The 12,968-nt window shown below is 32.4% G+C and overlaps 1 protein-coding gene across 2 annotated transcripts in view; it reads right to left on the bottom strand.

Moving 5' to 3' along the window:
• The window catches only part of MYBL1 (MYB proto-oncogene like 1), a 33,258-nt gene that overhangs the window by 8,831 nt on the left and 11,459 nt on the right, over nt 1-12,968 (bottom strand). For both annotated transcript variants that reach the window (XM_004477793.4, XM_004477794.4), the window contains exons 4-10: nt 11,827-11,919; nt 10,916-11,136; nt 7,733-7,907; nt 6,184-6,258; nt 5,516-5,620; nt 2,327-2,560; nt 850-1,218 (exon numbers count right to left, since the gene is read on the bottom strand). In XM_004477793.4, coding sequence (XP_004477850.1) covers nt 850-1,218; nt 2,327-2,560; nt 5,516-5,620; nt 6,184-6,258; nt 7,733-7,907; nt 10,916-11,136; nt 11,827-11,919 — 1,272 coding nt within the window. The remainder of the gene's footprint in view (nt 1-849; nt 1,219-2,326; nt 2,561-5,515; nt 5,621-6,183; nt 6,259-7,732; nt 7,908-10,915; nt 11,137-11,826; nt 11,920-12,968) is intronic.

Genomic DNA, 12,968 nt, shown 5'->3' on the forward strand with positions numbered 1-12,968 from the left:
ACTGCTTTAAAGTTACTGGAATGAATTCTAACTCCTGATATTTTGCAATTTACTTAACCCTAAGATTAACATTCAAATCCTTCATTTTAAAACCCTGCATGTGTCCCATTTATAGTATAAAATTCATGCTCTTTGCCATGGGATATAAGGTTCTTTATAATCATGCCTCATCTTTTCAGCCACTTTCCACTTCAACAATAGAATACTTCTAGTGTGCAAACCTCCATAAATAGAAAACTACTAGAGTACCCAATCCTGCTTTCCCTTCTGCAGGCTTCGCAATGCAGAAGTTCGGGGAGGGGCATACCATCTACACCATTTACATTGTAGTCTACGTAATTCCATCCTCTCCTGAAGCATGTGGGGACATAATTTGCAAAGAACATGGTAGTTACATACAACCAGATTTCCTCATCCTCCCAGCCTCAGAACACCCCCAAGAAAATCCCAGCACTCTCCAAGTTTATCTGACCATTAAATTCCCCTTTTCCCCATAAAACTATTTAATCTCTGCCAGAATGCTTTTAGCAAACGTCAGCTCCATTTCTTACTAATTGTGATCTTGGACAAGCTGTTTAACTTCTGCATTTCATTCCACCTACCTCCTAAGGTTTTTTTTGTGTTATCAAAACAATCAGTGGGAGGATGGGGGGTGGGGAGTGGGGTATATGGGAACCTCTTATATTTTTTAATGTAACATTTTTTTGATCTATTATCTTTAAAAAAAAAAACAGTAAAAATTTTTTTCTAATTTCACGAGGGAAAAAACAACTGCAAGTAAGGCTATTAAAGATCTAATTTAATCTAGCTCATCAACATTCTGGAAACAAATGAAAACAACACTACTACCTGTGAAGGAGAAAATGGTAGTGTTTTCACCGGTGTGTGTTTTAATGCCGTATTACCGCCATCGTTGAATGAGCCATCACTAAGTTCGCTGCCTGGGGACTGACCCATGCGCATTCTTTTCTTCTTTCTGAGGATGGTTGGTGGAGTGCTAAACTTAGCCACATTTGGGGATGTTAAGGAAATACCCTCACTTTCCCCACCATTACAACTGTTTTTTTTCCCTTCAAGTACAAGACTGACGTTAAATTGACATTCCATGGCTCCTTCATTATGTTGAATTCGCATTAGTTTTACTGGTGTGGATTTGACGGGAGAAGCAGCAGCATCAGAAAGGTCAAAACTGGTAACATCACTCCATGCTACAGGATCCTGCAATACATTAAATTCTTAGCTAAAGTTAATGCTATGACCTAGTTAACTCTGATCCTGAAAAGGATAATTTCCACAGAGTTAATTAACTACTCATTTTTATCATCAGTAGAAATAGTCTTTCCTTGGACAACCTGTTTTAAGCAAAACCATTCGAGAAGTTTTGTGGTTTTCCTATAACTGCAACTTGGATCATTCCAACCTAATATTTCATTTAATTCAGTATATTTAAAATGAAAAGAACATTTTTTAAGTTATTATCAAAGAGTATGATTTACCATAAAACTTCACATTCTACTCCACATGGAAAAACACCATCATATTCTATATAATCATTTGGTAGTATGTATAGAAAGCCTTAAAAACTGGTCATTCACTTTGATCCAGAAATCCAATTTAATCTAAACCCATAATCCTGATTTTGTACAAAGCTTTACATAAACATATTCTGTTCTTTTCTGTAAACCTATTACCCCTTTAATAAAATTTTTAAATATATTCTGTTATTTGTATTAAATAATAATGAAAAACTGGATGCTACCTGTATACCCAGTAATATGAATGCTATACTGGGTAAATTTTCATGGGATGGAAAACTATGAAGTCGTTGGAAGTTAAGTTTAAAAAAGTCAAGAAAACAGGAACATTCTTATGACATGGGAAAACAAAAACCTTATTAGCACAATACATAAGTGTATATATAGTATGATACTACTTTGGGTTTTAAAAAATGTATGCATATATGTGTGTTTTCTATATATAAAACAAATACTGAAAGGAAATACATCAAATTGTTAATTCTGGGTTTATGGGCGGTTTTAATTTTCTTCTTTACAGTCTTCTCTAGCTTCCAACTTTCTCTAATGTATTTGTACAGTTTGTATAACAAAAAACTAATTGTTAAATTTAAATATTCTTTGTAAGGCACACACTTGAAAAAGATTAAAAAATTTTTTTTGCCAGAAGCCACCACAAAATATAGAACCAAAATGAAGCATGACAAAGAAAATAATACTTAACATAAAACTAGTCATTATCCATTAAACTGAGTTTCTGAACATGAAATCACGCAGTTGAACTTTCAGTAATCTCACAATTTTGAACTTACAGATTCAATAAGTTCTAGAGTCTCTGCAAATTCTGGGATGGTCTGTAGAGAAGACAGCACAGCATTTGCCTCTACGGCCAGGAATTTTGTGGGTGAATTCTGCTGAGCAGACACAGTCTGATTCTCATCCATACTGTAAAACTCACTATTGTGATCCTCAAGGCTATTTAGGGTATTAGACATGCTATCATCCATGAGGAAACTACCAGACCAACTAGAAAAGCTTCCAGTCTGCTAAAAGTACAAAAAAAAGATGAAGATTATTTGCCATTTTCAATGTAAGTATAAACTGGGATTTCAAGTGAAAATTTTTTCTTGAACAATGTACCTCACACTCATTTCAGTTAAAAATACAATAGCATTTGTTTTCTTTCCTCAAAATTGATACTAAAAAACTATTTTCATTAAACCTCCTAATTTGACTACATTTCTAACTAAATTTTTAAAAAATTTATCTATAAAATTATGGTGAAATAAAACAAGCATTTATATTCAACATAAAGTCCAAACTCCCAGAATCTGGCCTCTTTCTACCTCTCAAATTTCATCTCACTTCATTTTCATTTTAACACTTTCACTCACAACCCCTCCTTCTCAGGGCATACCCGAATATAGTACCTGCAATTTTTCCAGTGAGTTATACTTTTTTAACCCTTGAGTGCTTTTGCACATAACATACTCCCTCTACCTAAAACACTCCCCATTCTGACCAGGGAAACTGTTATTCTTCATTTAAGACACAGTTCAAATACTGCACAGTACTCCATCTAATTATACACTTTTACTATTTCCATTGACTAGGTAAATGTCCTAGTTCATTTACCTAGTCATGGTTGCCTTTCAAGACTGAGCTCAAATAGGACTTCTTCTAGGAAACCTTCCATGACTACCTGAATCTAATTTAGGCACCTCTATGTGCTCTCATAAAACTCTGGGACTAGTTGATCACACTGTATCCTCTTTCTGCTCTATGTCCTCACCACAGACTAAGTTCTTTAAAGTTAGGAGTTGATTTTCCTTGTCTCTCCAGAGATACACAACTGGGCAATTTACTTATCTTTTGAGCCTAGTTTCCTAGTTCCTCAAAATTAACTGTAAGAAAAGAGACCTTGAAGAGTCACAAATGAGAAACAGTATGTGGGATCCACTAGGCAAATGAGCAAATGAAATGTAGCTGGTGCTACTGAGGGACTCAATCTTACATTTTGTTTAAAATTAAATGTGGCTAGTGGCTAACATATTGTAGAGAGCACACTGCCAAGCCATAGGAAGAACTCAATAAATGGTACTTATAAAATAAAAATTGCTAGAATGTGCTAGAGATTCACAATAACAAAATGTTAAGTTTCAAGTGAAATAAAGTGAAGGCACAAGTTTTCACTTTGTTTCAAGGTAAGTTACACCTAAAGTTTCCTAAAAATAAAAGAAATTAAAGGTATCATATTTCATAAGCATAGCCACCTTCTGAGTTTACAATCCCTTTTGAAGATAGCTTCCAAATCACATGCATTTCAATTGAGTTTGTCTGTGGGTGGGAAAAAGATCCAAAATATAAAGAGGGAGGTCATTGGGTCTATTGGAAAAACCATAGGGTTATAATCAAACAGACTTAAATTTGAATCCCCCTATATAATTTTAGGCAAGCTAAATTCTCTTAGCCACTATTTTCTCATCTGTAAAATAAGGACATTCCACTGATTTCAGTTATTTTTAACATGAGAATTACATAAGTACACATATGAAATATCCATTATAGAGGCACATAACATACTCAGTTAAAGGACAGTCATTGACACATAACAGTAAAAAAAAAAAACCATCAATAAATATGTATATGGAATCTATTCTTTGGATACAGCAATTTCTCTCTTGAATCCCAAATCTCCTTATTCAACCAGATCAAGTGATTAACAACTTTCTCCTTTCTAAAAGCAAAATGTTAATTCTTTTAGATATATTTTTCCTCTTAAATTAAAAATGATAGGCTACTATCAAAAATACAAAATGGTTTAAACATGATATAATCATCTACGACTACTGATCAAAACTACTGCTTTGTAGTTTCTTAACAAAACTAAAATTAACTTTAAGATAAGCACACTTTAGGTCTTCCAATTTGTCCATGGTGATTTTTGTAGTTTCAAAACAAACACTGCTTTTCCTATAGTATATATCTCGCCTATTAAAATTAACAAATAGCATTTTTATGAATACCCTCTTACACAGTAGAAAGACATATCAGTTGCCTCACAATACTATTTCAAGATTGCAGGTTGTTCTATTTTAAGTTATTTTTATCTTAGTTTTCTTGAAGACAATTATTCCCAGTCACTCTAAATATATAGTCCTCTCATTCAGCCCCAATCAAGAAAAGCTCTTCTAAACATAAAAAGGCTCAAGATGGTATTTTAACATTTAAAAATTGCCATTTAAATAGAAACACATCTTTCCCTCTCCCCTTTTAATCCATTTAGTCATTTAGCACAGTCACCTTAATTAAGCTAGAAGGATTACTATTTATCCTAATTTAGTGCTCCTGCTTGTTTTCAACAACCAAATCTCAGAGTTTACCAACAACATTATTTATACCTGGTAACCAAAAACCCAACATCCATATAAAATTTCTTCTTGTGAAAAGAGTTCTTTAGAGAGCATAAGATCTAAATGTTCCCTTTCCACTTATTTTTTCCACTTATGTTATTACTCTTTCCAATTTATTGAATTCATATTCTAGGTACAGTAAACAGGAAAAAGTTCAAAGGCAGAATAACAGTAATTCTGGAGTAGTTAAATCTCTATACATCTATTTAATTTTTAGTTTTCCAGCTTTAACTTTTTCTGTTTATACCATCATTATAGGAAATGTCTAAAATAAAATCAAAGCCTAATTTGAACCATACATCATCAAAGATTACACCACAGGTCTGCTTGACTTTTATGATTCAAGAACCATCTTAATACAATAAAGAACACTGTAAAATATTCTCAAGAGATGCATATCGAAATCAGGTAACCTCAAAAAAGTTGCAAATTAGGAAAATTATCTTTAGACCATATTAAAACCTGAAGTCATATTAAATATACTTTTTTACACTTGTTGAAACACTAAAGTCCATGCTGATAAACCATAATAGCATATATATTTAATATTCTCATAATAAATTCTAAACACTTAATCTTATTTCTTACTGATGGAACTCGCTTTCTTCTAACTTCATTCTCAGCTGACATAAGAAGTAACTCAAGTTCCTTTATTTTCTTTTCCTTGTCAGGATCCTCATCAACAAAGGGTTGCTAAAGTAATTAAATAAAAGAGAAAAACAGCCTACTTATGTAATTGCCTTATTATTATCAGAGTTCTAATTTTTATTTTCTCGGCAAGATAAAATCTATTTTCTCTAATTAAGCTTAATGCTACTAAATCCCAAATACTCAATCCCTCTGAAAGAAGTATCTTTAATTTAGTGGAAAATATTTGGGGAAATTTCAATGTATAAAACAAATATATCATCCTTATCAATTTAAAAATTTATGGTTGGAGTTTTATTTTATCAAATCTTAATGCATACAGACTTTCCAAATTAGCAAAAATATGTAATTTACAACTTGAATGCTTTAAGTAAGAAGAATGGAAAGGACCACCACACTGGTGTTGTTAACCACCTTATATTTGCACAGTTTATATTTTTCAAACCCACTTACACACTTTCTCCTTTAATATTATAATACTCGAAGTAAATAGGGCAAATACTAATTTTTGTCATGGTTTTATAGATGAGGAAATAGGCACTATTAAATTTCTAAAACTATGTTTGAAAGCATTTCCTATGTTTTATTTTGTTATAAAAAAAAGTTACCTGAATAAAGGCAGAAGAAGTCTGAACATGTTCTACACAATTGCCTTCAGGTGACACATACTGATAGCCTGGGATCTAAAAAATAATCAAACTTTTAATATCTTACATATAACACTACATAATTTTTAAAATCTGAGGCCAAGCACAAAAATTTTTTACGAAATATCAGCAATAAAAACTCAGAAAAGTTCTCTATTAACTTTGAAAATTCACACCTATAACAGTTTCTTATCTATTAATTGTATCTTTCTTCTTAGAATCTATTGGTTGAAATTTTTTAAATCATCTGGTCTGACTTGATTGACTCACTGAATGGCAATGCAATTGAAAAATCAAAATATATATTAGATCTAACCTTTTTCCAAGTTTGGAGAGGACAAAAATAAATCAATTTAATTTGGGATTTCAGGCTTTAAGACCTTAAAACTCCATCTTCTTTAGCCATAATACTTAGGAAAGACAATTCAACTTCTCCTAGATGATTTAGCCTAGATTTATTAGCCAGTCCATCTACCTATTATCAACATTGTCTACCAAATATTTTTTTTTAATTATGCTATCAGAAGGGTTGCTTCATTTTCTGGAGAAAAAGTAAATTTGTTCCAATTGCTCAGAGGAAGAGGCTGGTCCATAAGAAGCATGCACAAGGATGGAGATTAAAGCAAGTTTTTCAAAGTTCCTATCTCCTACTCCTAATACCTGCCATGCCAATCTCTGGGAAGAAAGGTAACAGAAAGCTTCTTCTATTACTTGTCTTAGAAAAGCAATCAGAATCACTCATGTTCTTTTTATAGATATTCTGACGATAGACCAAGAATCATTCTGTAAAAATAATTTTTAAGTTGCATGAGAATTGCATGGTGAGGAAAAGAAATATGAGAGACCTGTTTAAAAAGAACTCCTAATTTTTGCAGATAGGAAAATATATTCGAAGAGACAACATACAGCTTGCCCCATTTTGCATTTGGGTAATATCTTACTTTAATGAACCTGTCTAAACAAAGAAGGTAAGTTGATTGGTTATTAAAGGTAAAAGCAAAGTTGAATGCCAAAGAATCAATTATTTATCATAACCCCAAAATGGTTCTTGAATGACTACTGACTATTTCCCGTTTAAACTAATTTATACATATCTATCTTTTAGAGATCAGCAATGCTACCATTACATTATTTTTTTTTTAATGAAAACTTCAATAGAGGGTATTAAAGCACAGATGACTGCTAGTTTTGAATCATAAATGAAGATTCAAAGAAGTATAGTATTAGGAGATATACATACTAAGTTTTAACTAAATTACATTAAAATTACATATAAAAGGAAACATTTTAATGAGTTTGTTCTCAAAATATTTATCAATCAAAATAATCAGTGATAAACCTCCACTAATAGTTTAACTGCAAGTTATGGTTTATTTTTTCAGTTTTAGAAATTTAAATGTCTATTTCCCCCTTAATAAATATTGTACTTGTCCTATTAAAACCACCAAACACCTTCACATATAGCAAAAGAACAATTTTTTGAAATAATAAAGGTATTGAAAATATGTGCCTGAACAGGTATGTAAAACTGATTCTGGGTTTGCAAATGGTCCATAGTCGCACAAGGTTTGTGTTGAAGTTTAGATGATGGTCGTTCTGATTTTATTCCATCTTGTAAGTAGCCTTCCTGTTCCACTTTTCTTCGCATAGTAGAATTCCAATGATTTTTGATAGAATTATCAGTCCTAAGAAGTCGAAATGTATTATATTTTAAAAAGAAAAAGTCCACAAATTTTAATACTATATAAATTGTACAAAGTACTAAAAACCAATTTTTATTATAACTGGTGAAATTAGATACTTTTTTAATTCTAAAGATAAAAAGCTAACTCCAAAACTAAAATTTAAAAAATAAAAGTGTAAGTTTCTTGAAGTAAATGACATTAGTCATTAATTTATTTAAAATAAATGTCTACTATATGCCAACCCCAGTTCTAAAACTGGAGCTATAGCAGTAAATAAAACAAAAAGGTCTCTGCTCTCATGGAACATAGATGGGGAGAGAAGAATTTAAAAAAAGAAAGAAATAAGAAAAAATATCACATCGTGCAATGTAGATAAAATTGGATACGGAAAGTGGATGACTAGAGTAATTTTGATTAGGTGGTCAGGGAAGGCCTATCTGAGGTGACAGTGAAGCTAAGATTTGAATGACAAGAAAGAACCAGCCATACAAGAACACAGGAAAAAGGCATTCCAGATAGAAGGTACTTCAGTGAACTTGAAGATAAGACAACTGAATCTGAGGAGCAGAAAGAGGAAAGAATGAAGAAAAGTGATCAAAGTCTGAGAAAACCGTGGGACACCATCAAATGTACCAGAAGGAATAAAAAGAGGCAGAGAAAAGAGTCAAAGAATTAATGGGGAAAATTCCCCAAATTTAGTGAAAGACATGACTATACACATCCAAGATGCTCAACAAACTCCCAACTGGATAAACCCATATAAACCCATTCTATGCCATGTTATATTCACACTGTCAAATGCCAAAGATAAAGAGAGAATTCTGAAACTGCAAGAGAAGAAGCAACATGTCAAATACAAGGGAGCTTCAAAATGATTAAGTGCCATCGGAAACCTTGGAGGCAAGAAGGCAGTGGGAAGACACACTGAAAGTGCTGAAAGCAAAATATCACCAACCAAGAATTCTATATCTGGCAAAACTGTCTTTCAAAAATAAGGGCGGGGCTAAGAGATTCCCAGATAAATAAAAGTTGAGGGATTTTGTCACCACTAGACTGGCCCTACAAGAGATACTAAAGGGAGTTCTGCAGGTTGAAAGGAAAAAACACTAGATAATTGACTGAACCCACATAAAGAAATAAAGATCTCCAATAAAGTTAATGACATGGGTAAATATAAATGCCAGTACTACTGTATTTTTTCTTTATAACTCTACATTTTACTTCCTACAGGATCTAAAAGGCAAAGGCATAAAATGCAATGATAAAGCAATAGTTTTGGTCTCGCAGTGTATAAATATTTAATTTGTGACAAGAACTACATAATGGTGGGGGACAGAGGGTACAGAAACATAATTCATTATGCTATTGAAGTTAAGTCAATATCAAAGTAAACAAGATTGTATGGGATGTAAATTTAAACCCATGGTAACCATAAAGAAAATATCAGAGAATATGCAAACTCATAAAGACAGAAAATAGAGAACAGGTTACCAGGGGCAGAAGGAAGGGGTCGTAGGGAGCATTAATGCAAATGAGTATAGCATTTAGGTTAGGGTTAAAGAGAGATTTCTAGTATTGGATGGTGGTGAGGGTACCGCAAAATTGTGAATGTGATAAATCTCACTGAACGGTATGCTTAGGAGAGGATAGGATAGGGAGATTTATGTTGTATATAATATTCCACAATTTAAAAAAAAGAAAGAGAAACTAAGATGACAATGAAATTCAATACATGATACTGGATAGGATCTGAAAATGGAGGAGAAAAGGATCAAAAGGACATTATTGGGACATAAGAAAAATAGAATATAGAATGTAAGTTTTATATCAATGTTCAATTTCTTGAACTTGCTCACTGCACGTAAGATGATTACATAAGTGAATACTGTTTGTAGGAAATATACTGGGAAATATTGAGTTCAAGGAATATGATGTGTGCATCCTGATCTCAAATGTTCAGAAAATTGATAGAAATATAGGCAAAAGATAGAATGAGATGGCAAATGTGGCAAAATTTAAAAATTGGTTGATCTAGGTATGTGGGAAGTTGAGGGGGTATATTGTAATTCTCTACATAGGGTTTGTATTATTTTTGCAACTGTCCTGTAAGTTTGAAATTATTTCAAAATACAAAGTTTGAAAAAAAAAAAAAAGATGTATAATAGGTTGAAAACATCAGAAGTTCCTAGCCCAAGTTCAGTAACTTGGATAAAAAAAAACTTAACACGATGCCTTAATTACCTTATCTATAAATTAAAGACAGCAATGTTTGCTCTGCCTATTTCACAGGTATATTAAGAGTAATTAGGAGTATTTTGAAAAGCACTTTATAAACCATGAAGTACTACGCAGAGAGAGAATAAAGCAATAATTAAAACCAAAATGTACCTTTTGATTGAGGTATGCATTTTCTGAAATTATTGGTCTACTAAGTACTAAATACTAGGAAAAATGTAAACAAGTACAAAGTAAAGTGTACTTAGCACATATAACTGCTTCTGAGGGACAGTCTATTTTTCAGCCACATAAATATATATATATATACTATTTTCATGGTTTGAATCATACCACAATTAAGAATTGAATTTTTCCTGATATACATTCACAGCAGGTTAATTCAACCAGTGTGTTTGTTATTCTCTGGTCTTATGCAAGAAATACAACATGAAAGAAATCTCAAATTTAAATCCCATTCCAACAAGTCTGCACAAAGACAATCTACCTAACAAAATACGTAGTCATGATTTGGGGAGTGTATTAAATATTCATAAAATCTGAAGGCCTATTATTTCATTGTATAAATTATTGCTTTAAAATATTTCATTAAAATGAAATTATATCCCTTAGTGGAGAATTACAAATAGTTCCAGACTAAACTATTTACGCAGACTAAATTTTAATTCTAAATAAAATGAAAGCTATGGGGTATTTGCAAATATATTTAACATAAAGATAATAAAGATCATGTTGAAGTACAGAAAAATGTATATATACATTTATATAAGCACCTTCCAGGAAGTAATTTGGCAATTTCTGCCCAACGATTTCCCAACCGCTTATGTGCTTCATAGATTATCCTGTCTTCCTCTTCTGTCCAGGAAGATTTCTTTACCTCAGGATTCAGATGGTTATGCCATCTTTCTCTACACTGCTTGCCTATTCTTCCTTTTAAATGTTTTGCAATTAAAGACCATCTTTTTGGACCATATTTCTGAACTAATTCAATAACCTAAAAAACAGGGAAACAAAGATTAAAAAAGCATTCTCTCAACAGAACACCATTTTATATAAGCCCATTAAATTCAAATTGTAACTAAATCTAAATTTAAAACATTCTACTAATACTCCTTCAGCATTTGCTGGGTTCAAGAACTGATTATGAATTTATCTCAAATACAATTAAAGTGATTTATAAGTAATTGCTTTTATATAAAATTAATTTAAAATGGTACAAAGAATTGCCTTGGCTTTTAAACCTTTAGAAACATGATACTCTGATATCTATCTTATTTGGGGACCCATTATTTGTCAAGGAGCAAAGTAAGAATTATTTCCTTACACATCGAGTTATCAGATGTAAAAGTAAAATTAAAATCCTTTTAAAAAATATTAATTCATCTTTTACAGGAAATATACTCTAAATGTTGCTAACCTAAGTTCTAGATCAAGGTGACTAAGCTGATAGCAAGTATTTTTCCTTCTGCAAACCAAACTCTCAGAAAGAATGGACTGTAAATATTTTACTTGGTTTTCAGTTTTTAAAAAATTCAGTGTTTAATACAACATTCAATACTTACGCAAGCAGCCTTCAGAGAACAAAATCAAAATGATTTAAACATACACTTTATGTGTCAAACCATTAGTAAGGAAAAAAGCTAGTCTACCTACACGGTGAAAATAAAGAATATGAACATGTTACCCTCTGATCTTCTTCTTTAGTCCAGGGACCCTTTATTAATTCTGGATTCAAAACTTTCTGCCATCGATGCTGGCACTGAAAATCAGAACGATTCTGAAAGAATTATGATTTAGTTATTTAACAACTGTCTACCAGAAATCAAGTCAGCTCAAACTTATGTCTTACAACCTTAAGAATCAAGTCTTCAAGAATAGAATACTACTGCAATCATTCAATAGCATCCTTTAAATATGTAATAATTATTTTACATGGTTGGGTCCCAGTTTTTTTAATTGAAGTCATCAGCATTGCTAAGACTACAAATAAAAATATATATTCAAAATTTAAATATGTATCTCTACACTATGCCTTACAACACAGCAAGTAGCAAACTCATAACACAAACACTGACTTAAAGGAAAGGATCTAGGATTGAGGAATAAAAGGTAATAAACAGAAAAGTTTGAAAAGCAGATATAAGAACCCAAATAGCACAAAATAGATTCATTTGGTAGAGTAATACATAATTACATAAAATTGAAAAGCCCATAAAGGTATTACTAGATTATAGAGCATTACATAGATGTTTATAAATGATGACCATTACCCAAGGTATCAAGAAAATCTTAAATATATCCATATATAAAATGTGCATTACATTTCAATTAAATAGCTTCTGTGTTGAAACTCAAAAGGAAAATGAACTTGCCAGGATAAGAAAACCTTAGGTGGAAATATTTCAAAGCCCCAAAATGATTAATAAATGAAGACTTATTGTAGTCAATTTGTGACATAATTCCTATTATTAATACAAGGATAATAGTAATAATACCTGGGAAGCGGATTTGGCTCAAGAGATAGAGCATCCACTTACCACATGGGAGGTTCAGGGTTCAAACCTAGGGCCTCCTGACCTGTGTGGTGAGCTGGCCCACACACTGTGCTGATGTGCACAAGGAGTACTGTTCCACGCAGGGGTGTCCCCCGGCATAGGGGAGCCCCACACACAAGGAGTGTGACCCATATGGAGAACTACCCCATGCGAAAAAAGTGCAGCCTGCCCAGGAGTGGCACCACACACACGGAGAGCCGATGCAGCAAAATGACGCAACAAAGAGAGACACCGATTCCCAGTGCCGCTGACAAGAATACAAGCGGAGGGA

The sequence above is a fragment of the Dasypus novemcinctus genome, chromosome 14 (assembly GCF_030445035.2).
Source record: "Dasypus novemcinctus isolate mDasNov1 chromosome 14, mDasNov1.1.hap2, whole genome shotgun sequence".
NCBI classification, from domain to species: domain Eukaryota; kingdom Metazoa; phylum Chordata; class Mammalia; order Cingulata; family Dasypodidae; genus Dasypus; species Dasypus novemcinctus.